The following is a 27401-nucleotide window of genomic DNA, read 5'->3' on the forward strand; positions in this document are numbered from 1 at the left end:
GAACACATTGGGGCTGAAGAGGCTAGGTGCTATGAGAGCCTCGTGGTGCAGCGAGTGCTAAGTGCACAAATGGAGAGGGCTGAACAAAATCAGCGCCACACTGTATTTCAAATCAAGTGTGTGATCAACGAACGCTCCTGCCGCGTCATCATCAATGGAGGGAGTTGCAACAACTTGGCAAGGGCTGAAATGGTGGAGAAACATATATTGAGCACAAGTCCACACCCGCAGCCTTACTACATTCAGTGGCTCAATAGCAGCGGTGAGGTGAAGGTAACACAGCTAGCACTACAAGAAAATGGCAAAGATTCGTCGGCCCAGTTAAATTCGTCGGGGCCCGACGAATTTAACGCCTTATATTCGTCGGTCCCGTCGAATACATGGTCACTGACGAATTTATATTTGTATTCGTCGGTGACCGACGTATAAGGGCCGACGAACATTGCTTGTAGGGTTACCTCCCGCCCGCCCGGTCCAACTTGGACTTCGCACATCTCGCAGCTCTGCTGCGCCGCAAGTCCACCGGAGCCGCGGCGCGCTGCCCCTCGCCATTGCCGAGGTCTCCAGATCCCCGCGTCCCCCAGATCCGCGCGCTCACCCCGCCCGCTCCCACCTGGTTCCCACATCTCGCGCCCGCCGGCTGCTGCGCCATCCTCTGCGCGTGTCGGCCCCTCGCCATCGCCGGCGGCCTCCGGATCCGCGCCGCCCCTCGCCATTGCCGGGGTCCCCCAGATCCGCGCGGCCCCTCGTCATCGCCGGTGATGCCCCCGCCAGTCTGCGGGCGTGTGCGTCTCCCCGGCGCCCTCTGCCTCCCGCTCGTCGTTCCCTCGGGGGTCTGCGCGCTCGGCCTGTCGCCGGCGCCACCCGGGGCGCCCTCCTTGGCCTCCTCTGCATCTGTCGCCGCCGCCGGCCTCCTCCGCGCCTTCCCCGGCCTCTATCTCCCCGCGAGCCGTGCTCCGTCGAGTTCTTGCAGTAAGTGCCCGGTACTCCTTGTTGTTAGTATGCGAAAGGAGCTCAATGCCCTCATTCAGAACTGTTATTGAGGTTTAGTCAGAACTATGGTGAATTTGGTACTCATTCTGACTGCTGCTTGGCTCCATCAGATCGATGGGACAAGGTCGATAACGAATGCGATATAAAGTTGTACCAGTGTTAAAGATTATCTATAAGTGTATGAATAGGTCGGCCCAAGATCAATCTATCACGTGTTGATACCTACAATTAAAAGGATTTCATATCATGCCTGCACTGTTTAGCTGAATTGCCTAGCTGAATTAATGTCTAGAAGACCTAGTACTATGAATCAGATCCTTATTTAGTTGCTTAGTACTGAATCCTCCAACTTCTAGTCCAATTAATTGATGTGTGTATGCTAATTTAGTATATTGTAAATGGCCGCAGATTTCACCGTTGTTGCTACGGATCGTCGGCAACACCCTCCGTCGCCGTGCTCACGGTGGCGCGCCCTCAACAATTGGGCCTCACTACTTGGCAAGGTGAGCACGAGCACACTCCTTTTAAGTCACAGATCAGATGTCCTTTTAAGTCAAGTGTTCCGTGTGCCTATTAGAGCATCACACCTAGTTGCTGATGTTTACATGTCGGTTATCTTGCAAGATTGCTGCACTCAGGTTGCTGCTACTTTTTTTAAGCATTATTCTAATATAGTTTCTGCCACTACTTGGAATTTGTGCATTCTATTTAAGCTGCCCACTGTCATCTGGATAAGCAGCCAATTTTATTCATACACCGAACCTGGTGATCCAGAGGTGGCAGAAAATGGTTGAAACCAGAGAACTAAACTTGGTTGTACTGCCATCTCTTACTAACCTTGGCACTTGTTTTTCTTTATTTCTTTAGCTTTGAAAATGGTTGATGGCAGAAGGAAGGCGATGTACGATGGTTTTGATAGTGTCAATTTTAGTCATTCTAGAGAATGGGGCGAGGTGGCTAAAGATTTTGTGTCTCGTGCATTTGCCAATAACCCTTCTACGGTGAAGTGTCCATGTAGTATCTGTCGGAATTTTTGGCGGCAAAATCTGCACAACCTTCAACTGCACCTCTTGAAGAATGGGTTTATGCCCAACTACTTGGTGTGGTATGAGCTAGGAGAGGTGGAGGATCCAGTGCCGGATGCTGCTGTGGTGGATGAGGAGGAGGATGTGGACCGCATGGATGAGATGTTGGCGGATCTTAGGAATGAGTATCTAGAAGGGGAGTCGTTAGAGCCACCAGAGGAAATCCAACAATTCTATAAGCTTCTAGAGGCTGTAGAGCGCAAAGTGCACGAGGGAACTCATGTGACCGTACTAGAGGCGGTAACACGGCTTATGGCGATGAAGTCCAAGTATAACATATCAAATAACTGCTTCAATGATTTCCTGAAGTTCGTTATGGATCTTATCCCTCAAAACCATGAGTTGCTGAAAGACTTGTACCACTGCAAAAAGGTTGTGGCTGGTCTCGGTATGGATTACAAGAAGATCGATGCATGCGAAAATAATTGCATGTTGTTTTGGAATCGTGGTGAAGGCCTGGTTAATGATGAAGGCCTCACCCATTGTAAGGTCTGCAAGAAGTCCAGATATATTGAGGTGGTAGACGAGGATGGAGGTTCTGTCACTACAAATGTGCCGATCAAGCAGCTCCGGTACATGCCGATCGCTCCACGACTTAAACGTCTATTCCTGAATCCAGAGGTGGCAGAGCAAATGAGGTGGCACAAAGTCAGGGATCGTAGTGAGCAAGATCCGGATATCATGATCCATCCATCCGATGGTGAGGCTTGGGAAGCACTGGATAGTTTTGATCCAGGATTTGCGAGTGATCCTAGGAGTGTTCGTCTCGGTATGTCGACAGACGGATTCACTCCATACAGCACAAGCTCCACCTCATATTCATGTTGGCCGGTTTTCATGATGCCATACAATCTTCCTCCTACCAAATGCATGAAGGAAGGGTTCATGTTCCTTGCCCTTATTATTCCGGGCCCTAAGCATCCTGGAACGAAAATCAACGTATTCATGGAGGCATTGATGAAAGAGTTGGAAGATTTGTGGAAAGGGCAGGATGCTTATGATGCTTTTTCGAAGCGTCCGTTCAAGTTACGTGCTGCATATCTTTGGTCAATTCATGATCTGCCGGCATATGGTATTTGGTCCGGTTGGTGTACCCATGGAAAATTGATGTGTCCTATATGTAAGAGTGATACAAAAGCATATAGGTTGGAGCACGGGAAAAAGGTCACCTTCTTTGATACTCATCGGCGGTTCCTCCCACGGAATCACCCTTTTAGAAATGACACAAAGTCATTTCGAAAAGGCATAAAAGTTACAGAGGGCCCTCCAAAGCGATTAACAGGAAAAGATATCATTCATCAACATGAAGATCTAAAGTTGGCCGCTGATGGAGTTAGTTTTGAAGGGTACGGTAAACAACACAATTGGAGTCATAAATCTTTCCTTTGGAACTTACCATATGCGGAGGCATTGATTCTACCGCACAATGTGGATTTGATGCACCAGGAACGCAATGTTGCAGAAAGCATCATAAGCATGTGTTTTGACTTCACAGGTCAAACAAAAGATAACCTCAATGCAAGGAAAGATTTAGCCATGCTTTGTGATCGTCCTTTCCTTGAGGTGCAACGAAGTGCTAATGGCAATGAGAGTAGACCCCGAGCTCCGTACTGTTTAAAGCCGGAAGATCGAAAAAAGATACTTCGATGGGTGAAATCATTGAAGTTCCCAGATCGGTATGCGGCTAACTTAAAGCGAGCAGTTAATCTTGGTACCGGTAAACTCAATGGGTTGAAGAGTCATGATTACCATATTTTGATGGAACGACTTTTGCCGGTAATGTTTCGTGGCTTTTTGAGTCACGATTTATGGAAGATGTTGGCTGAACTGAGTTACTTCTATAGGCAGCTATGTGCTAAAGAAATCTCAAAGAAATTGATGCTAAAGTTTGAGAAGGAAGTAGTTGTCCTTTTATGCAAGATGGAGAAAGTGTTCCCGCCTGGATTTATGAATTGTATGCAACATTTGATGGTGCATTTACCTTGGGAAGCGCATGTAGGAGGACCTGTGTAGTTCAGGTGGATGTATAGTCAGGAAAGAGAACTGAAAAAACTCAGAGTTACGGTGCGGAATAAGGCAAGGGTTGAGGGGTGTATTGCCGAGGCATTCGCAGCGAAAGAGATTACAAACTTCTCAAGCTTGTATCTATCAAGCGCGAACAATGTCAATGCTCATTCGACACGGTACCATATCGTGAATGAAGCTCCATTGTCCGACCTCAGTGTGTTCCAATGGAAGGGTATAGGGGTCGGAGCTAGTACTGCACATAATGTGGAATTACCAGAGCGTAACCGGATTATGTTGTACATGTACTGCAACATGCCAGAACTTACTCCTTTCTTTAACATGTTTGAGGAAGCATATAAGCCACGTGGTCAACAGCTTACACAAAAGCAATGGGATGATATTTTAGTAAAAGGGGGATCTGGTGGCAACAGTTTTATTACATGGTTCCACGAGTATGTAATCATCTTTCTTGAGAGCTAGTTCTTCCATTCAGTAGTATTTACTTCAGTTTTATTAACTCTTAACTCTTGATGTAGTGCAAGAAACCTGATGTTGAAGTCCCCGAAGACTTGCAACAGATATCACATGGCCAACTAACCGCAAGGAAATTTAGTCGTTATGATATTCAAGGATATCGATTTCGAACAGCAAGATTAGAAGCAAACCGTCCTCTTGCATCTACAAGGAACAGCGGAGTAGTAGCATCAACAGTCAATAATGATGGAGACACAGATGACTACTACGGCGTTCTCCAAGATATAACGGAGTATACTTTTGGAGGTCGCAAACCACTTAAGATTGTGACCTTTGACTGTATATGGTTTGATCCAATAGCTGGCACGCGCGTGATTGAGCATGACACAGTGGAGGTGAAGCATGCATCGCGATACAAAGGCAATGAGTACAATAATATAGTACTTGCTCATCAAGCGAAGCAAGTGTATTATATGAGTCACCCTCACCCTAGTTTCAAGAATTGGTGGGTTGTGTCCAGAGTTACTCCTGAAATTAACCCTCACCAATATGATAACTATAATATCGGTATTCAAGATGATGAAAATGTTGATGTGTACCAAGAAGATGGTGAAGGAGAAAGCGAAGAAGAGTTTAGAGTATCCGATGGGATCGGACTCGAAAATGAGTTGGCTTCTCTTGTTGTAGAATTAATTAGTGAGGAACCTGGTACATCAAACAACAAAACTGTTCGAAAGTCACAGAGACTTATTGAGAGGGAAAGGTTTAACACACGTGTCGCTCAAGAAGAATCTGATGCTGATGACTTTTGAAATGTACACTCAATAAATTTAGTACTCACTCTTATTTGTGTTTGCTTATATGTATTGCTTTGTGAATAAAAATGTTAATTACTCTTTTTGTGTGTGTGCAGATGTGGAGGCATCCGATGGGGGGTAATAACTACAAGAGGAAAAAGAGGTGCAGCAAATCTCTACCGGAGACATCAACTGACTTGTTTTCGGTAAGGATATGGCACTACAATTTCTGTTTTCCAGATAATATACATAAAGACTTTGTGTTGTGTCGAGTGCTCTAATTGATGTGCAATTCTGGCTTTGTGGTGTGTCTCTTGATTGAACAGTGTAAGCAGGATGGACTTTTTTCAGTTTGCAATTGCTTGGACGATGAGTCCAGAAATACGGCTGGCTGTTAGCTGACGAAACTGAAAGAAATACGGCAAGGCACTGTACTAGTTTCCCAATAGTTACAGCTGGTAGCCTGGTTCACATTCTCTCTGGCTTGCTTAACTCAGTGGTAGATGCAATTGAATTTTTCCCATTGTTTAGTATTCTGTACAGCTATGAATTCTGTTATTGTGGACATGCATGTCTTCCCTTTATGTTATTGTCATGAATTCAGTGTAAGCCTGAATTTCTAAATGGACATGCCACCAAAGTTAGTTGAATTCAGTGTAAGCCTGAATTTCAGAAATCTGTGTAAGCCTGCTGATTACAAATCTGCTCAAGTTTAGCTGATGCTGCACTGTTTAGAAAGTCGCTGCACTGATTAGAATCTGCTGGGTAGCTTTTATGCTGAAACATGTAGCTTATTCAGAAACCACTTTTGATCCTCTAACAAATATGAAATTAAGTTGCTGCTCATTTTTTTCCCCTGGTTGCAGCTTCATCTAAAGCTATTTATATTTGCAGGGCACTGAGTCCAACAGGAGGAGGAGGCAGCAGATCCTTTCTTCCATCTCGCAACCAGAGCCTAGGCAAACTGGAGTTGATCAGGATGTTGAGGGGGAGCGGGTTGAGCCTGAGCAGGCTGCAGTTGGTCAGGATGTTGAGGGGGAGCGGGTTGAGCCTGAGGGGGAGCAGGATGCAGGGGAGCAAGTGCATGGTCCAGCGGCAAATGCGGGGGACCAAGGGCATGCTGAAGATGCAGACGCAGGGACACAACAGCCACAGGGGGAAGGAGAAAACTTCAGGTTTATTTGCAGTTCCCTTCTAAACAAAGTACCAACACTTGAGATTTAGTTGCATTTATATGTTTTATTGTCAATTAACAGTTAGTTAGCTTTTTCAGGTTTCATGGATCTCTTATGTTGCCACCAGCTAAACCTTTGGCGCAGCGACAGGTTATTCGGCCTAGCGGTAAAACAGGGTGGCTGGAGATTGGTTGGAATGGCCAAGGGCATCGGACAAAGGTGAACAGTGTGCTTGGGAGAGCCTGTCGCTACTTCTACCCTGGATTGGTTCAAATTAATGGTGAGCTTGTCCCTGCAACCAAATGGGATCATTGGAAATTGAAGAATTATCGAGCTGATAAATCCCACAGTGACGTGGTGTGGGATACGTTTTGGGTGAGCTTGCTACGACTTTTTTGCTGCATGAATAAATGATTTTTTGGTTGCAGAACATAACGACTACTCATGTTTTACATGTGCAGGAGCAATACAAGTTGGAGGAGGGAAAGAGCTACGAAGACCCGCATCTCATTTATGTCTTCAATTCGTCGGCCAACAAAGTTGTGAAGGATACCATGTCTGATGCACGCGTCAAAGCTGTTACTATATATTACAAGAAGGTGGAGAAGACTCATATGACTAACGAAGATGCGGCGAGGATTCACCTAACAGCTGAGCAGTATCTCCAGAGTGAAGTGGATTGGCTCACGCAGCGCGAAGATGTTTGGCCAAGACTATGCGAGTTTTGGGCTTCAGACAGGTTCAAAGCAATTTCGGATAGAAATCGGGCCAATCGAAAGAGCAAGCCGGACCTCCACCGGTATGGAGCAGATGGACACATCGGGAAAACCCAACGAATGGTATGAATTTAAATTATAATTTTTTAAGTATATGCTACTTAAACATGAACTATTTTCTCTTGTATTGTAGGAGGGAGTTAGTGGGGTTACCCCTTCTATGATTGAGGTTTTCATGGAGGGTCACAAAGGCTCCGATCCGGATCACCCGGAAATTCTATGTGATGACAATGCGACGGAGAAGTTGGTAAGCAAGAATAAGCATAATACCACATCATTTAATATCTTTAACTCGAATTCAACATGTTGCAGACTCGTTATGCTAACGAGATGCAGAAGAGGCACGGGCCTGAGGTGGACTGGAAGAAGGCGCCGGTCGATGTGGACGCAGTGTACGTTGCTGGAGGAGGTACACCACATGGGAGGTAGGTTGACATATTGTACTACAAAGATAAATGCTTTTGGAAAGTAACTATTTTTACTTTTTCTAGGCTAGCGATCGGTGACGGGGTTTTGGACCCCAGGAGTCTCAGTACTAGTAGGCGATCCTTTGCCTCAGTTGGGACCGAGCAAACTCGGCGATCCACTCGAGAGGATGAGTTAGCCGAGCAGCTTAGTTCTATGAGGCAAGAAATGACTTAGCTGAAAACGCAACAAATGACACAACAAATGTGGATGCAACAAGTATGTATTTGATAATTGATCATTTTCCAACAATTTCTTATTTATCACTAACAAAAGAAATCATTAATCTTTTTTGCAGATGTTCAGTGCAGCTATACAATTTCAGGGCGGTAGACCTCCCTTTGAGTCGCCGCCCTTTGTCCCACGCCGGACACAGTCTGGACCTCCAGGAGATGTTGCACAGGTATATATATGACTACTTTTATGAAGATAAAGATGAAAGTCGTAACTTCAATTCTGTGTTGCTATAGGGCGCCACAGGTGCTGGAGTGCAACAGCCATCAGAGCAGGTCATGCCGTGGAGTTTTCCTCAGGGTTCTCAGCCACCTGATCCTCTTCAGCAAGGAATGATGGGGTTCTTTCCATTCGGGTTCCCGCCGTGGGGTTTCGGACCACAAGGGATTCCATATGGTCGCCCTCCATTTGCAGGATCATCACACCCTTCTCCAATGGAGGTATGCTACTTTAAATTTAGTGCACAAAACGATTGATCCGCCAATAATAATATGTGTGTCAATGTGTATTGCTACCGAGGTGAAATAATTTTTTTTACTACGGCAGGGAGTTATCACAGTTTGTAGCTCTAAATCTTTTTTGAACACACATTATTTCCAAATTCATCAGTTCTAGTAGTATTATTAAGGAGTAGCTGTTGGATCCTGCTGCATCTGTTGCTGTTGCTTCCACACCCTGCTGCCCTGGCTGGCTGGTCGGAATTTGCAAGACTCATCAAACTCTATTGGGCTCCAACCATCTCATATAGTAACCTACGCATGATCTGGACATTCTGGTTGTTATGAAATCCTTGAGAGCTCATCACAGGCCCCTGCATGCAGTCATATTTCATACAGTAGCTTCTCTTTCTTTTCATTTGCATGTACCACGCATGCTCTCTCGTTCAACAAGGAGACAAGCAGTGTCTCTGCTGCAGGCTACTGTTTTATTGTTTGACACTACTGTTTTATTGTTTCACAGTGAATCAAATGGATTGACATTACTAGATAGTGAATCATTTAATTTTTCTTTGATCTGAAGTGAAAATAACTAGTGAATGCTCTCTCCATTTGCCAAACTAACGTTTTAATTCTTCTATAGGGTTCAACTTCGCATCATGAGGCGCCTCATACTCCAAACAATGCGACTCAAGAAGTCACCAACCAGAATGTCAATCCGGGCGGCAGCTGAAGTTGTATGTTATTAGTATTGAACTTGGGTTGGACATGTTATGTCAAGATACCGGTATTATTAGTAGTATTGAACTTGTTTGTTATCTTGTTGTTGAACTTTGAATAAACATGTTATCTTGTGATGGAATTTATTTGAGATTTGTGATGTTATGTGAAACAGTGTGAAACATGTTATCTGGTCGTATTTCTGGTAGTATTGAACCTGTTTTGAAGGCTCCCAAAGTGGGAGGAACAGAAAACAGAACAATAGCCCAAAAAAAAAACGAAAGGTCGTCGGTGACCGTCGAATTTAGGTGACAACGTGTCCTAAATTCGTCGGTCACCGACGTATATAATGGACACGTGGCACCGAGTTGGCCGCCGAAGGAACGAGCCAGGTGGGCAGCAAATCGTCGGTCACCGACGAATTTAGTCCACGCTGGCCATAAATTCGTCGGTCACCGACGTATATAACGGACACGTGGCACCGAGTTGGCCGTCGAGGGAACGAGCCAGGTGGGCAGCAAATACGTCGGTCACCGACGAATTTAGTCCACGCTGGCCATAAATTCGTCGGTGACCGACGAACTCAATGTACACGTGGCGTTTTGTAGCCGGACATGGAAAGTTGCCACGTGGACGTTATATTCGTCGGCCGCCGACGAGAAACCAACGAATTTAATGTAAATTCGTCGGGGCCGACGAATATAAGATCTTAAATTCGTCGACTCTTGGGCGACGGCCTATATTCGTCGGTAACCGACGAATTTAGTTTAAAGTCGTCGGTTATCCTTATAAATTCGTCGGTTCTTGGCCGACGAATTTTACCCGTTTTCTTGTAGTGTAGCAAGAGTAACAATTGCCATTGGTTTCTGGAAAAATAACACAGTTGAGGGGATCAGACAGATAACACAGTACTTAGTATGCATGAATGGATTCAAAGCAAGTTGGAATTGTCAAATTGCAGTCCGTTCCTGGAAAATGTTGAACATATATCAATGCTTTGTCCATTCATTACATCATGGAACAGAATAGCTATATTACCTTGAAAACCAAATATTAATCACTCTAGGCTTTCTTTATTCCATCGAGGACATTGTTCTAATGAAACACAGAAAACATAGTAAACAATTAAGATAATTATTTCAGAGATATTCATCTACAAAGCATACTGACATGCAATCAGTTTTAGAACCATAAGTGGAAGCAGATGTTTTGGTGCCACTTTTCTGCACCTTTTGTATTTTGACTGGAAACTGCACGGATATCCTATGCATAGGAGATTGCTAAACAGACTCTGAAGCTATACATGCAGTAGTAATTGGAAAAAATTGCAGCCATTAGCCTTTCGTAATGTGCTAAGCTTGGATTTCATCTAACGGCAGCATGGAGCATACTACTCTGAATATAGGTAACACCAGTGGAAAGGCCCATAAGCATTCTCCAACATATACGAGCATAAGCATTTCGAAGTACTAATTCAAAGAATTCTAGTTAAAGAAATTCAATGGCACGATGAACTGAAATTTATTGTTGGTGTGGCTGTTGAACCTCTGGTCATTAGTGGTGTAGGGCCCTTGCGCGAGTGGATCACACAGCCTCCACGATTTTTATTTTTTGAGTTGAAAGTCTTCTCTAGATGCATCTTCCTCAGAAACTGATCAAACTTCTCTTGCCTGTCCTCTTTGTTGAATACAAGAGCATAGTTTCTTCAGTAACCATACTCTGAGCATAAGTTTTCTGGAGAATAACCTTCGATTGATAACAAAATACTAATTGATTGTCCACATTTTGTTGCATAAATCACATAATATAATATTTACAGGAATAAAGTTACAAGATCAAAGCACGAGCTTTGAAACCAGAGAGGGAGAAGAAGCACAGAAGAGAAAGAAAGTAAGAAACTACAGAAAAACTAAAAAACAAATAAGCTACTCTTAGAACACCAGAACACTGAGTTCGAGAAGGTAACAAACATGAATGCTGAAACAGGAATAACATTTCAAAATTTCTAAATAAATTAAAATAGGACCATAAGGCAAAGCATCAATCGTTTTCTATCAGGGGTTGAACATTAGGAGGCGAGTGCAGGTCTAGGCGGCATAAATTTATGATTCATGTTGAATTAAACAAACTATATTTAAAACACATTTAAGAATGCAGCAGAGATCCATTTATGATTCATGTTGAATTAAACAAACTATATTTAAAATACATTTAAGAATGCAGCAGAGATCCAGTAGTGATTAATCATAGACTCCATAGACTTCAGAAGCCAGTAGGGAAAATATACAAGACACAGTAAATTATGCTCGGAGTTTAGGAAAAGAACAGGTTAGATCTGAAAAAGATCGAGGCTAGGGCTGGGATAAAAAACTCAAATCTATCATGAGATTTTCTGCGGATCTAGCAAAACACAATAAAAACAGCAGCAATTACATCAATTTGCGAAGGGTAAATTGCAAGCTCGGGCTTCTCCATGGCTAATGAACAGGAGGTTCTGTCCGACCAAAATTCTGGCGAACTGGTGCACAAGAGGGCTGGAAAAGATTGGGAATAGAGAGAGAAGGTTGAGGGGAACCCGTTTTACCTCTTACCCAAGGCGAGGAGGCACCGTGGCAGCCGAATTCTCGCCGGGAAGGAGCGGCAGCGGTCGGTACAGAAACAAGCGAGCAAGCTTGTGCGGCATCGCTAGGTAGGGGGCGATGCAGGGGGAGGGCGTGTGGGGTCGCAGGAAGGAGGGTGGTCCCGCACGGCAGGGGGGCGCAGTACAGCGGCGGGCGTCGGCGGCTTCTGCTCTGCGAGACGACGGGCGGCGGTGCTCTGTTCGTGGGACGCACGGAGAGGGTGCGGCGGCGGCAGAGCAGGGAGCACAGGGGACTGAGCGCTAAGAACGAGGGCGAGGTCTCAGCGGCGTGGGTGAGCGCGAGGCATGGGCGGCGGGGCGTGTAAGGGCGAGCGCTGGGAGGCGAGGGTGAAAGGAATCTGACGGCGCGCTCTAAAATTTTTGGCGAGACGACAGTTAGAGGGAGGCGCGACGTAGAAACAAGACTTTTTTCGCCATTTGCTTCTTTTTAGAGGTACAGATAGTACTATGTGGTGCAGCTCCACCTGTTTCAGCCCCTCCTGACAAATGTTTGTAGCTGTGTAGCACTGTAGTAATGGACATATTTTCTCCCTAGATTCAAGATGAACTAGAAAAGAGGAGAAGCTGATGGAGCAGAAAATTCTATCTCATCTGAATCCGACTCTTGCATGCAACAATAGCACTACAATACGGGAGACGGAGATGGGTGGAGCTGACCAAACAGTCCCATTCCAACACAAGATGAGTTAGCACATCAGTAACTTTAGATACGGCTGGATTCAACATGGGATCTGTCGGAGGATTTCTCCAGCCGTGTGGCGGAATGCACCCGTCTAATCCTAGTTTAGGATGAGTTTGGGGAAATCTAAGTACGCTTGACCAAAGGGTGGATGAACGCGGATGGTACACGGGATTTTAGAGTGGTTCAGGCCGCCGGAACGTAAAATCTTACATCCACTTGTGTTACGTCCACTTGTGTGTTGTATTGCTTGTGAGAATTTAGAGAATCTAGGAGAACTTCCCAGAGCTTGTGAGTGCATTTGTGTGTAAAAAACCCGTGTTCTAGCGAGTGCGCTCTCCCTTTTATAGGCTCAAGGGGAGCGCGTACACTGAGCGGGGCCCCGATAGGTGGGCCCGGTGATACATAATGTACAGACTGGAGCCTATAATGCGACAAAGATCTTGCACTCCAGCTCCTTTCTGTAGCCCTCGATCAAGAAGCTGATGTGCGTATCTACAGCCAGGGTATGGTCATGTGCCGCCTTACCAGTACAGTACTGTCGATGACATGCACAGAGGAAGACGTGCTGCCATTGTTGGGTCGATTCCCGCTGACGGGCGATAGGGCTACATTGACCCACTGCGCCGTAGCTTCCGCGCACACTGTAGCAACGCACGCCTCAGCTCTCGCGCAGCAGACCATTATTACCCCTTGCTCACGCGCACGGCGCGGCGACGTGACTACACGCCGCCTGCCCGCGCGCAGAGCACAGTGATGTAACGCGCCGCCTTGGTAACAGGCGGGCTTACCGTGGTGTCAGCTTACTTGCCCAACGTATCAGTGGACAGTCCATGCCTTGTCCTGGGCACGCGCAGCCCGCCTACCCGTATTTAATGCGGTTGTTGGGCTGGCGTCCCGTGGAAGGCCTTCCGCCACCGGACACGTGGCAGAGTTGGTCTAGCTGCCGCTTCCTCAGCGGTACGTGGCGGCACCGGACCTCCTCCCCGGGAGGAAGGGAGGTTTGGGCCCCCGAGGCCGGCCAAGGTGCACAGGCCCATAGGGGTCTGGCTCCCACACGTGGCGGCACCGGACCCCCCGGGGGGTCCGGGTCCGTGGAGGCCATTCCTGAGCACCCTGTCCTCGAGGGGTACGTGGAGGCACCGGACCTGTAAGAGCACGGGGGGAGGTCCGAAGACCATGACCCCAACTGTGAGGCCCGGGCCAAGGGCGCGGTCACAGATAACCTCACGCCCATCAGGTTGGATACACTGGCAGACGACTCTCTGGCGGACGAGGCCCCCGGACATGCAGATTTCCTCACAGCGGGCCACCACGGCCTTCTGGCCGTTGAGCCGCTCCTCGGCGACCATCGAGGAGAGGCAGCCGGGCATGTGGTGGTGCGCGTTCACCACTATGCGCTTGGCGCACACGCCGGAGCCGGGCACCCTAGCAGGAGGTACCCCTGTCCGTATGCACCGACAGGGCCCATGCGATGCATGGCCCCCCAAAGCCCCCCAACATTTTGAGCCATGGATAAGGAAGAGAGAGAAGAAAAGGAGGAAGAAGAAGAAAAGAGAGAAGGGAGGAGAAACAAGAAGAAGAAATAAATCCTCCTAACTTCAATTCTTCGATCCGCAATTGATTTTAGACGGTGCGCTTAGAAAGTTCAGTGGTAGTTTAGCTCATTTTCAGAGGAGAGGGACTCATTTGCACGTACAAAGTTTTTAGAAACTAGTAAAATGCACGTGCGGTACGCACGTGTTTTCTAAAAATTTCATAAATAATTAATTTATATTTAAAAGTTATAGTAAACAATAATATGTAATTATATAAAGATATACATACGGGAAGGATGTATTTTTAGAAATTCTAATAAATAAAAGTCACATAATTTATCTAAACACATTATTGACACTAAATCTAAATTCAATAGCTTAAGTGCACTTCTGAACAATTAGGGTCTTGCAAAAGCTTCATACTATTTTTAGGTGTCTTGTTTTGCATTGTCTTATAACTTCTAAAGGCCACCGAAAACATATGGTACTAAGATGATATAGTTAATATGGTAACAAATAACCATCCGAGTCTGAGAAGTTTTGGAGCATAATGCATACAATTCCAGAGATGAAACCACATCCATCATTGCAAACATGAAAAGAAATTATGTTCATGGAAAAACTCAACATGAGTAGGAACTACTTCCATTTAAATTTAAAGGAAAGTGTAATATCCTCTAAAACGGATAAGATGAGCATAACCACATGAACAAATTATTATTTTAGACCTGAAGGGATAACCACATGAATAAGACGTCATCACAGTAAATACATCACATTGAACTTAATAATGAATTAGCTTCTCTGCACATCTTTCTCACAGTTTCTGCTATACTCACATGCCATTGTCCAAGGAAATTACAAAGCAACACATTGCATGTAGCTAATAGGATGTGTTTACAGAGCATACTCATAAATTTTAGAGCAAATTTTTGTAGTATTTTACAGAATTTAATTGGATCACATGAAGAGAAAAAATATCTAAAATAAAAGTCATTAACAGAACAATGAGATCAAGCATGGTAATATTTCTATATGATAGTACGAAACATGTGAGATCAGGTCATTAGTGTAACTGTGTAAGACAAACACCTAAAGGCTAAAAATGGCATACTAATTTAAACTATAGCTTCTCGATTCCACGTGCACCAAAGCGCATCATGTCAAATGCAATAAACATAGGCTTATACACCGAATTCTTTGTGTATTCTACTATTTTAACATAGGCTAACATATCTGAGTATGTGCAATCAAAAGAAAATTATATCTATAAGCATATATCATTATTTAATTTCTAATATGGTTCATTCTCCTCACTAAAATGAAAATGGGAAAACACATAGTAAAACTGGTTTATGCACAGATTGAGGATAAAAAAAAACTAACAAGTTTTACCTCCATGTTGCCCTTTTTGGTGTACATGAATAATCTAATACCTTTTTTTCTCGAACAACTAATCTGATACCTAATGCCTGATAAAGTGAGTCCTTCATCATCTCTGCAATGATTCATCAAACATAAAGTTTAAATTTTCTTTAGATAATGACATCCAGTTTTAGATAGATGCAATAATTAATAGTTGACACCAATTGACACACCATACATGAGAACCATCTATGAAGGTAAATAGATATTTCATATTTGATGAGTTCCATGTGCTTACTGAAAGAAGAATATATGGATGTGAATGGGTTGCTCCTGCTGCATGAAGTAACGCCACTCTTACTCCCTTAAAACAAAAAGAAAATCCAAAAATCTGCAATTGAAATGAAAAGTTATTACATCATTTCAGTTGAAAATTTGTTACATAAATGTTATTCTTGTAATGTACCAAAGAAGAAAAAATCGGTACTTTTCTGCAAACACTATCAATTGTAAAGCTTCATGATGAAACTCATGATTTTAGCCTCCAGCAAGATGCTCAAAAGCTTGCAATCAAATGCCCATTCAGCTAGTGGTCCATAGTAGTCAAGAAACAATTTACACAAAAAAACTTAAAGCCCATGTGAAATAGAGTAAAATAAATTTCAAAAAAAATTAGCTCACCTGTTGATCCAAGTGGTTACCATAACATTCCACTTCATCAAGTAAAATATTGAACTGCTGTGATAATTTGATATATCTTTTTAAGTTACCTCAAACAATTATTAAAGAAAGATTGAATGGTCAAGAGTGCAAGGCCGATGGGCGTTGACGCTAGTTACTGCATGAGGATTGCGAATCCATCGCAAATATTCAGAAGGCAACAAACAAAGGATATGCATATCATCCTACTTGTTGGACATAGAGAACCAAGACAGAAGATGTACTTCATTAAATTTAAGGAAGACATATCATAAAATAGCTGATGGATAAGGGTACCTAAGGCTGGGTTCAAGACGTCTGCTCCATGTCGTCCCTCGCTGCAGTCAGTCAGACAGGCAAGGGCAAGTAGACCATCCTATTATTGACGGACTCATTGATCCCATGATCCATAAGCTTCACAATTTGCTATGCAATTTCCATTATTCTAGAATTTCTTAAACCTACCTGCAGAAATGAAATCATTTAACCAAAACGAGTGTATCAACCATCCTGCGTACTAAGTCTTGTAACTTTTCTTTTTACCTAAATGTATGGTGGGAACCTAGACACCATTTACTTGCCTAGCATAAAACTTCGTTCATCTACAAACCAGTCATTTGGCACACAATAGTTTAATTATTTTCTTATTACCATTTGAACACCGATAAGAATCCATGCACCATAGAAATAAAAAATATTCACAATTCTGCAGATCACACAAAGAAATGCTAGGCATGCTGAAAATTAAACATTTTTAGAATTCTATAAATCAAAAAATGGATAATGGATCTTGTCATGTCCACTTTAACAAGTTTATCAGATTATTTATCCTTGATTGCAACCAACCTTCTTGGCAAGTGCTCTGGTGGGAGATCACTTTGCAACCTATGTACATTGATGCTCGTGCAACCAATAGATTTTGTGTCAATATCCTTCACTCCTTCATCTTGATCTCATTAATTGTCTTGTGATTCCTCCTTCAAGTGCCAAGCCACCAGCTACTTCAAGCGCTATCCAAATCTGATTGGATCGTTTGTCAATTTAAATGCACATATGACTTCTGTCAACCATAATTTATTGGAGCTTCATGTGTGCCATCTTGTTCAATCGACAATACAAGTTGGCAAGAAGCAAATTTAATAATAAACCTAATATATAAAGGAAAACATGATGTGCTAGTTAACTATTGCCCATTGGAGTTTGATGTCACATCAAGACATCATGTTGAGATTCTTCTATCTTGAACTTTGCTACTGGTCTTGACCTTGATACTGCTAGAATGCAGTGCTCATATTAGAAAATATGGAAAGAAACAAGAGCTCTAGAAAATCAATGTTAGCTTGATTATGTGATTTACATTGTCCCCAAAGTTTTTTTCTTCTCAATCACCTCAGTAATGAGCTCTCTCTCCAAATCTGATTGAACAGGAGGAATTAGCAGACCATGAAAGCTATTGGGAACCATAACATACTTGTTAATTCATCAGTTAGCACATCAATCTACAAAACTTGCGTGTACCCACGTGGTTGAAGCTCTTGAACATCTTGGGGTGTCACGGTGTCTATGAGAAGACCTGGAGTGCAAGAAATTTGGTGGTTGACTGATCAAGGGCATTTCATCGAACATCTTTCAAGCAGCTATTTCGCAGGCAGAATAGTATAATCAAAGAAGCAGCAATGGGTAAATCAGCCTTGGTGGAGGCAACATTAGACACGATTTATCAGGTGAGCAGGAAGGATACCCCATCATATCGATCCCTTAGCACCCATGGGTGTTGCTGGCGATGACGTCGTTGCCGTCTCGGATGTGTTCGCCTCTGTCAATTGCCAGCCACAAGGAGAAATGCACAGCTCTGTCCAACTCTACCCGGAGGTGGAATGACATCCAATACGGGAGATAGGGACTCCCTTGGTAGGTCAGTGCTAGAGAATTTCAATCCATGGTAGGAAGCGCGGGGATCTGGACGGGACGAGGGACAAGTATTATGGCTGTGGCACTATGTTGAGGCCGAGCAGGCACTGGATCTCGGAATTACTGAGTGGCCCGACCATCACCATTGACCATGTGCTTCATCTAGGTGGCCGCCGCCGCCGCCTGCAGCCATGGATGCTTCCTGTTGGGCCGCCGCCATCGCTAAGGGGCTAGCTGTTGTGATGGAGGTGGAGGCACCGAGTCAGGCCGCCTCCATAACAGCCGCAGCCACAGCCACCGCTTCCAACGCCCGTAACCCACTACCAGTGCCGCCAGCCATCATAATTCTGGACATGGGAGGGGCGGCTATGGCGAATAGGGAGCGGAGAGGTGGTGCGGCTGCTGTCTAGGCGAGCGCCGAGGATGCGTTTGGCAAGTTAAGTGGCAGCGTATGGCAAACACCGAGGCGTGATCCTCGGATGCGAAATTGACGGGCGGGGTTGGGTGTGTACGCGCGGGCAGGTATGATTTTAGTTGGATGAAAAATGTAGGGGAAAAAGGCAGAAATATTTTAGAAAATGCTATTTTTTCAACATTTTAAAAAGTTGAATCCGAGGAGCAGTGTATCGAAGAAAGGGGTAGCCGGAAATTTTCCAGGTGGAGGAGGTTTTCAATTATTTTCGATCTTATAGTATAGATAGACAGAGCATGTATAATATTAAATCACTGACCAGCCACGATGTTTCTTCTTTCTGAATTAGGGAGAAGCTGATACAAAGTTAAAGTGTTGAGACTGTCAATGACATGCGGCCCCGGAAAAAAGCGGGCCCCGAACGGTGTCGTGGCAAGACGAGCGCCCGCGCGGCTCTCCGATCGCCCGGGCCCCTACTAACTCCACCCCTCATTCCCGTTCCGTTCCGTTCTCCCATTTCAAACCTCGAAAGCCGAAGCGGAGCGGAGAGGCCAACCCCACCCCACCGGCAGCGGAGCCATGGGGAGGCCACGAGCGACCCCCGCCGCCGCCTCCAGGCCGAGGCGCAACCCCAAGCCGAAGCAGGACCCCTCCTTCCTCTCCCCGCTCGCGTCGCCGGCGCCCGCGTCGCGCACCCGCACCCGCACCCGCAAGCGCCCCGTCCGTGGCGGCGCTTCCTCCCCCGCGTCGTCGTCCCCGGGCTCCTTCCCCGCCGACCTCGACATCAGCTTCCTCTCCTCGCCGGGCTCCTCCGCCTCGCCCCCGAAGCCCAGGGCACGGGCCAAGCCCGCCGCGCGCTCGCCCCTCGTCGCCACCCCCCGCGTCGCCGCCGCCTCCCCTTCCCCTTCGCCCGCCGCGTCTCCCCAGCCCGCGCCGGCGGCTGGGGCGTCCAGCGTCGGAGACCTCAGGAGCGCCATCGCCTCGCAGATGGAGGACCTCAAGCGCCGCCTGGACGCGCTCCACTCCCGCGCGCATGCCGACCTCGACGCGTCCTTCTCCCGCGTCTCCAAGCGAATCAAGGTGATCCCCGCCGCCCTGAGCCTCTCCCGCAACACCGCTTCCCTCCCAGTCGCGTCGTTAGGGTTCACTTCCGAGCTTCGTTGTTTGCTCCGGACTGTTGGTTGGTGATGTAGAGCGCTAGCGCGTGGGGAACTGGAGATAACCCTTGTCACATGAATTGCCTTCGTGCCATTTCCAGATGTCATGATCTCGTCTACTCTGTTTATTTGCATATCTTAAATTGTCGTCGTTGGGCTGAATATCTGACATATGAGGTTACCATATCTGAATTTCTACAGTTGATATATGATGATTCAGGTTACTGTATCTGAGTTTCTAAAATTGACATATGAGGTTACTACATTTGAGTTTCTGCAATTTAACAAGCTCAAATGCGTAATTCACTAATGGGGATATCTGATATGGAAGATGTTTTGCATCATTGGAATCCATGAAAATGAGTAGTTTACCTGGATCTCTTCCCTTTAGAGGCTTGCAGCAGTAGTATATATGGCTTTTTTTTTGTAAGAGTTCAGAGTTTTTTACTGTTGTAGCAGGAAATGGTATTGAATGAGGCGAGCTTGTTTGAATTTTTAAACTTCTCAGTACCAATGTATTCGTATTTGTTTTGCCAGTTCATCGCAGGGGTCAATTTTCCATGTCAGTGAAAAATGTGATTAGTTTCCCAGGAGCATTTGACCAATGCCGCTTTTGGAGATCCATTGAATTATAATTCCAGTTGGCACAATAACATGGTCAAATAGATTTCATTCACTCTCCTAACTGGTAGTTCATTCATGTAGGTCAAATTTTGTTAGATGGCTTGGTGAGCATATCCATGCAGATTTTGTATTAACATTGCATTTTCCACCCAATATGTTAACACATACACAGAAGCTATAGCTAATACACATGTAATGCATCTTCTGTGCTTCTGGTGTTTTATTTGCTCTAACATATGTAAGATTTTAATTCTCTTTTCAGACCCAAAACCAGAGCTGTCAGCAACTAACAGATGAAGTTGACAAGGAATACAAGAAGATGTCTGATAATATAAAAGAAAGTTCTGAGATTGTCAAGGTACACATTTATTAGGCCTTTCAGCATCTGAAAATTTCCTATTTTTTTTTATTTGGATGCTAATGTTTCTTTGCTGTTTTCAGGCAAAGTTCAAGCAGATCATCGCAGAGGCACAGTCATCCACGACTTGTGGTACTACACACATACTTCAAAATCTTTCTCTATCTCCTCTACTTGACACCACCGTCTTGCTTACAAAATTAACTGATACTAGATTGGAGAATATGGTCATAGAAATATGTGATATGTGAAAGGCAGGACATATCAATCATCATGTTCTGTTTCTCTGGTTTAACACTCATGATTAGGTTGACCCTAAACTATCTTGCAGTTGAAGTAAATGTTTATTCTCGTTTTGAACAGTGAAATTGCATGTCCTAACTTCAATTATTTCTGCCATCATGCTCCTCCCCATATGTAAATATTATATACTCCCTCCACTCTCTTTTGATAGTCATATTTCATTTTGGTACAATGACCAAGAAGAAGGACCTTGCTTATCATCTCATTAATTACAACTCCTTGGTTTCGGTGTTGTCATATAAATACACCAATCTTTTTCTAAAAAAGTTACTCTACACTTGAATCGAACAGCCGTCCATACTATTCCCAAGATTGCCGTCCATACTATTCCCAAGATGTCAACTCAAATAGGACTATCAAAAGAGAATAATTCAATTTTAGAAATAGGATTGTCAAAAAAAAAATGGACGGAGTAGTAAAGGTGAAGTGCTGGTCACATGAAAAAAGGTCAATTTATGACATTTTTCTGTCTGTGTTAACATGTCATTAATCCCTGCATGTTACTAGAATGTCTCAACTCTAATTTATGTTGGCTTTTCTCCATTTTCTCATTCTCATTCTCATTTGTCTCTAATAATTAGTGTGCAAGGTGACTATCCCTGAGATGATAAAATCTGTGGAGAAAGCTATTGATGGTCTGCGTAGCCGTTATAATATCACAATGCCAGCTTAGTTACCAGTTTAAGTTCTATTCATTACACTTCTGAGTAAGTACCAACTACTTACCCTCTGATTAATTGATGATTGATTTATCCCTAATCTTTAGTTCAATATGACTCCTTTTGCTAAATTAGTTGTATGAGGATGCATTTATCTTATTGATACTTTCAAATCTTATGCATTTATCTTATTGATTCTTTCAAATCTTAGTACCACAAATGTGTTGTTTAGTATCGTCCCTTTGCTGAACTTTGCTATGCTCTGATATCATTTCCCCTACGTAATGAACAAGTCAGGAATGCGAAAACTATGTAATAACCTCTGTTGAAAACACGTTTATATGTAGTGTTTCAAACTTAGAAGTCCACTTCTGTTGCTGTAAGTAGTGTTTGAAATACAATGCAACTTATAACTTGGTTCTGTGTAACATTTCCAAGTTAGGCCTTGTAACTAGATGTCACTTTCTTCTATGTTGAGGTCAATTATGATCTATTTCATCTTGCTCCACTCTATAAAAGTTATATTGGCCAATAAAAGGCAATGAGCGCTCTCACCTCTCAGGTGCATATGGATGCAGTATCCTGTGTCCTATTTTTATCTTGATTTCGCTAAAGCTCATGTCCAAGATATCGAGTTTTTTTCCTATATGATATATGGCAATGCAGGCAGCTAATTCTATTTGAAACCTGATCCTGTATTTTCTTTCCTTTGCAGATAGCCTTCTTCACATCAATGGGACCGATGATCCTTGTGTTCAGGATGGTGTGGTCGTTTTTTCGACATTTGTAGATAATCAGTAGAGTGCAGGCAGCATAGAAACATCGGATGGTAGTTCATCAGCATAGGAAAAAGCATGTAATATCAGTATCTTTATCCAATTTTCCCCCTCGACTTTGAGAAGTATTCAGTCAGTTGCGAAGCAGCCCATCGTATGCTAAACTGTTGTCCCCCCTGTCAACACCAGCGTAATGTAATGCTTACTACTCCATAGTTATTTTCCTGAAGATGAAGATCGAGGATGAGCTTTTCTATGACCGTCCAAAACTCATACCCCATTCGACTTGCCTTATTTTTGCATGCTGTTGATGCACCATTTTTTCGTGGTATTATTATTGCCTTCCCATATACAAACAAATCTGAATCAGTGTAGCTGACAGCGACGCTGTATCAACTTGCTTCTGCCGCTGAAGCGCTGTTACATCTGCCGCAGTTGCAAGGAACAAAATCATGATCAATTTCGGTGCCATTAACAGCGTATATCTGCCGCGGTAGCAGCTAGCAAGTAACAGAAGTATGACCGCAGCTGACGAGAGGATTGGTTGACAGGACGCAAACTTTGAATCCAGCAGGGCAAACTTAACATCTGGAAACGAAGGGAACTTAAACAACAGCATCCAAGCTCAGAGGCTCAGACTAGGCAGTAAACAACCTTTTCCAAAGCAACCTCTACACTGGTCAGTCTCACATAATTTGTTTCCTGTTCCTGTTTTCAGCAACCAGCAAACTTCTAGTGGCATCACACCAACACCACAGAAAAGCTAGTGGAACTGTGGAAGTAAAATCTAGCCTCTGATTAGTTTCAAGAGCACATAACTGCATATTTGCATCTCACGTTCTCAAACAAAAATGAGTAGCATTACACATGGATTAGGTCCACAAGGCACAACAAGAGCAACGAGGTGATGGCGAAGTGTTCTTGAATCTGCATGCTTGATTGTGTTGCGAGAGCCAGCAGTTGTTGCCATCGTCAGGCCAGGTTCAGCTTCCTCAACCCAGCCTTGGCCAGGTCAAGTTGCTCTGAGAGAATCATAAAACCAGAGTCATGTTGGACAGTGCAGACTAAGAAGAGGAGAAAGATGCAATGCATTAGTGGCGATTGGCGATTCGGCATACTCTGCTCCGTCGTGACCACTGATTTGACGCTATTGCGGAAGAAGATGTTGCCAGCCTTCTGGTACACCGCCTGTTGCAAACCAACAAGAAACCGCCAAGCAAAGGCGAACTAGTTGTGAATTTGTGATACAGCAGGCTGCTGAAAGTTTGATGCAGTAAGCATATCCAACAAATTGGATAATCGAAGCTATTGGGAGTACTTTGTGCTTGCCACCTGATTACTAACTTACTGAAACAGGGCTATGTAATTGTGGCATCAGTCTATCACTGGCCAACACCCTAGTTGCCATTGGTAATTTGTACCATCCCAGATGGACAGCTACTGACAGAAATCGTGCAGGGGAAGAGGCTGACCCGGGAGGGATGCAAGTTCTGTAGCTCCGCGATCGCCACCTCGTGCGCGCGTATCTTCGCAGACCAACCAAAGCAAATCCAAGGGGAAGATTATTTCTGCTCTCACCGGCCGAATTTCCAAGAACAAGAGCAGGAAGCTTGGGAAGAAAACTACATGAAACACCAACAGAGGTGTGAAAGTATGGAGAGGTTGAGCATACCTCCTTCATGAGCTCCACCTTCTTCTCCACCACCTCCTTCGCCGGTGCCGGCGCCGTCGTCCCAGCCGCCGCCGCCATCTCTGTCCGCGCGCCGAGAGAACCCTTCGCGGCTCCGCCGGAAAGACCTGGAGCCCAGGCTCAAGACAAACGACGTTGAAGCCCAGTCAATGAGTAATTATATGGGAGGCCCGAGGCCGGATAGCACAGCCCAGGCCCAACTCCTCGGCTTTCAGGGCCCAAGAAACCCACCAATGCTCGGTATTGACTTGGAGCCGCGCTTCTCTCGCGGGCGTCGCCGCTCCGTCCATCCCTCAGTCCCTCACCGCCGGCAAACTTACGCCCATCCTATCCCCCGGGCCATTCCCAGTCCGACGGAGTCATCGTCAGAGCGTCCAACGCCGCCAACTGTACCAGCCACCTTCAGGAGTTGCAGCCGGGACAGGAGGGCAGGGAAGCCTCTAGTCCGCTGCAGCGGGCGGGGTGGGCTCGCGGCCTTGGCGACGCAGGTGGCCGAGATGGAGGAGGAAGGCGAGGTCCAGTTCGCGTCCCGGGTGTGGTGTTTCCTGTAGTAGGCCAGCGAGAAAGCTCGGTGAGTAGTTTCTTGGTTCAGAACTTCAGAGCTCGGTGAGTAGTTTTTACATGCTTCAGTTGTTCAGACTTGAAGCAGCTTACCAGGTTGCCAACTGCCATTGCTTCCAAAAGTATGTGCATAGTATCCCTATGAGTAAATGGGGGGAGTGATCCCACTTTTGAAGTTCCTATAGATGCAAGTAGATCTTCTGAAGGTGTAAGTGAATTTCCATGTGCTTTGGTCAACTAAATGCTACCAGAGGGCGTGCTTCTTGTTGGAAACAAATATGCACATGAATTCAGCCTAGCTAAAAATCGATCTGGAACTTCTACTGATTACTGAGTCTTAATTTTGCGACTCCTACATTTGCTCGAAAAAAATTGCCACTCATACTTGTTTATTTAACATCAAATGTTTGTATTCAGATATGTTATTTGAAAAATAATACTAGACAAGTTCATTTGAGCTATCCCTCGTATCTCGTGTTTAAGTGCTACAAAATTATAGTTCATTGCATAATCAGATAATGTAAAATGTAAATGGGGGTAGGGGTGGGGGGTGGGGGTAGTTATGTACCAGCCAGCTTTGACAATGGCAATAAAAATCTGACAATATCAACAGTTACAACACCCACCGAGGAGAAAGCAAGATGAACTGCTAGATGCACATCTTAGTCAGGAACCGTGCTAAGGTATGATCATAGTTAACATAGAAATCTTGAAGGATCTTAGCTGCTGCCCTCTACAACAACAACAACAACAACTTAGCCTTTTGTCCCAAGCAAGTTAGGGTAGGCTAGAGATGAAACCCACAGAAAACAAGAATAAGAAACACAAAAAGGGCATAAGCCAAAGGAAGAGTTAGGGGTTAAACAAAAAGTAACAAAGGTCACGGTTCAGGTACGTTAATTGCTAATCTCCAAGCGCTCCTATCCATAGCTAATTCCTTAGCGATATTCCACTCCCTAAGGTCTCTCTTAACCGTCTCGTCCCAAGTTAGTTTAGGTCTACCTCTACCTCTCTTTACATTATCGCCCCGCTTTAAAACTCCACTACGCACCGGCGCCTCGGGAGGCCTCCGTTGTACATGTCCAAACCATCTCAACCGATGTTGAATCACCTTCTCCTCGATAGGTGCCACCCCTACCCTATCTCGAATCTCTTCGTTCCGGACTCTATCCCTTCTTGTATGCCCGCAGAACCAACACAGCATACGCATCTCTGCTACACTCAGTTGCTGGACATGTTGCCTTTTTGTAGGCCAACATTCAGCACCGTATAGCATCGCCGGGCGAATCGCCGTCCTATAGAACTTACCTTGGCACCTTCTTGTCACAGAGGATGCCCGACGTCTGCCGCCACTTCAACCAACCGGCTGAAATTCTATATCTAACATCTTCATCAATGTCTCCATCTTTCTGAAGCATTGATCCTAGATACCGGAAAATATCCTTCTTGGCCACCACTTGACCTTCGAGGCTAACGTCCCCATCCTCATGCCTAGTCGGGCTAAAGTCGCACATCATATACTCGGTCTTGGTCCTACTCAGTTTGAACCCCCTCGACTCTAGCGTGTGTCTCCACAGCTCTAACTTCATATTAACCCCTGCCCTACTCTCGTCAACTAGCACCACATCATCAGCAAAGAGCATACACCAAGGGATATCACCCTGTATGTCCCTTGTGACCTCATCCATCACCAAAGCAAATAGACAAGGGCTCAATGCTGACCCCTGATGTAGCCCTATTTTAATAGGAAAGTCACTGGTATCGCCATCACATGTTCGAACACAAGTCATCGCATCCTTGTACATATCCTTGATGAGGGTAATATACTTAGTTGGGACTTTGTGTTTTTCCAAGGCCCACCACATGACGTCTCTCGGTACTTTGTCATACGCCTTCTCTAGGTCAATAAAGACCATGTGTAAGTCTTTCTTCTCCTCTCTATATCTCTCCATCAACTGTCGTAATAAGAAAATCGCCTCCATGGTCGACCTCCCAGGCATGAACCTAAACTGGTTTTGGGTCACTCTTGTCAATCTTCTTAGGCGATGCTCGATAACCCTCTCCCAAAGCTTCATCGTATGGCTCATCAGCTTAATCCCCCAGTAGTTAGTACAACTTTGAACATCTCCCTTGTTCTTGAAAATCGGTACTAATATACTTCTCCTCCATTTCTCCGGCATCTTGTTTGACCGGAAAATTAGGTTAAAAAGCTTAGTTAACCATACTACCGCCCTCTCGCCCAGGCATCTCCACACCTCAATGGGGATGCCATCGGGGCCCATCACTTTACCTCCCTTCATCCTCTTCAAAGCCTCCCCGATCTCTGCCTCCTGAATCCTCCTCACAAAGCGTCTGTTGGTATCATCAAATGAGTCCTCCAACTCGGAGGTAGGACCCTCATTTTCTCCATTAAACAACTTGTCGAAATATTCTCGCCATCTGTTCTTGATCTCCTCATCCTTCACTAGAAGTCGATCTGTCCCATTCTTGATGCATTTGATTTGGTTTATGTCCCTTGTCTTCCTCTCGCGGGTCCTAGCTATCCTATAAATGTCCTTCTCTCCTTCCTTCGTACCTAGCCGTTGATAAAGGTCATTAAAAGCCTGACCTTTCGCTACACTCACAGCTCGCTTTGCAGACCTCTTCGCTAATCTATAGCCCTCGATGTTGGTTGCGCTCTTGTCGAGGTGAAGGCGTTTGAAACACTCCTTCTCCTTAATAGCCCTCTCTGTGCAAATAATATATAAATCTTTCGATAAGATGTAATCACCACTGGATAAGTTTGACAGTTAGTTTATGTAGAAATATAGTAATATGGTAGTAACAAGCATAAAATATTATATTCTGAAAGTATAGTGTATAATA

At 44.8% G+C, this 27401-nt stretch overlaps 2 protein-coding genes across 2 annotated transcripts; one reads left to right on the top strand and one right to left on the bottom strand.

Annotated features, from left to right (window-relative positions):
* Positions 1-18933: 18933 nt before the first annotated feature.
* LOC112882264 (atherin-like) lies at positions 18934-22545 on the top strand. Its single transcript, XM_025947276.1, has 5 exons — positions 18934-19488; positions 20452-20547; positions 20631-20679; positions 21432-21557; positions 22225-22545. The coding sequence occupies exons 1-4, from the start codon at positions 18988-18990 to the stop codon at positions 21521-21523; spliced, it is 738 nt and encodes a 245-aa protein (XP_025803061.1). The 5' UTR covers positions 18934-18987; the 3' UTR covers positions 21524-21557; positions 22225-22545.
* Positions 22546-22872: 327 nt separating this feature from the next.
* On the bottom strand, positions 22873-24095 carry LOC112882001. Its single transcript, XM_025946946.1, has 4 exons — positions 23958-24095; positions 23758-23811; positions 23404-23473; positions 22873-23307 (listed from the first exon to the last, which is right to left on the bottom strand). The coding sequence occupies exons 1-4, from the start codon at positions 24033-24035 to the stop codon at positions 23258-23260; spliced, it is 252 nt and encodes an 83-aa protein (XP_025802731.1). The 5' UTR covers positions 24036-24095; the 3' UTR covers positions 22873-23257.
* Positions 24096-27401: the final 3306 nt, after the last annotated feature.

Source organism: Panicum hallii, chromosome 2 (assembly GCF_002211085.1).
Source record: "Panicum hallii strain FIL2 chromosome 2, PHallii_v3.1, whole genome shotgun sequence".
NCBI lineage: Eukaryota > Viridiplantae > Streptophyta > Magnoliopsida > Poales > Poaceae > Panicum > Panicum hallii.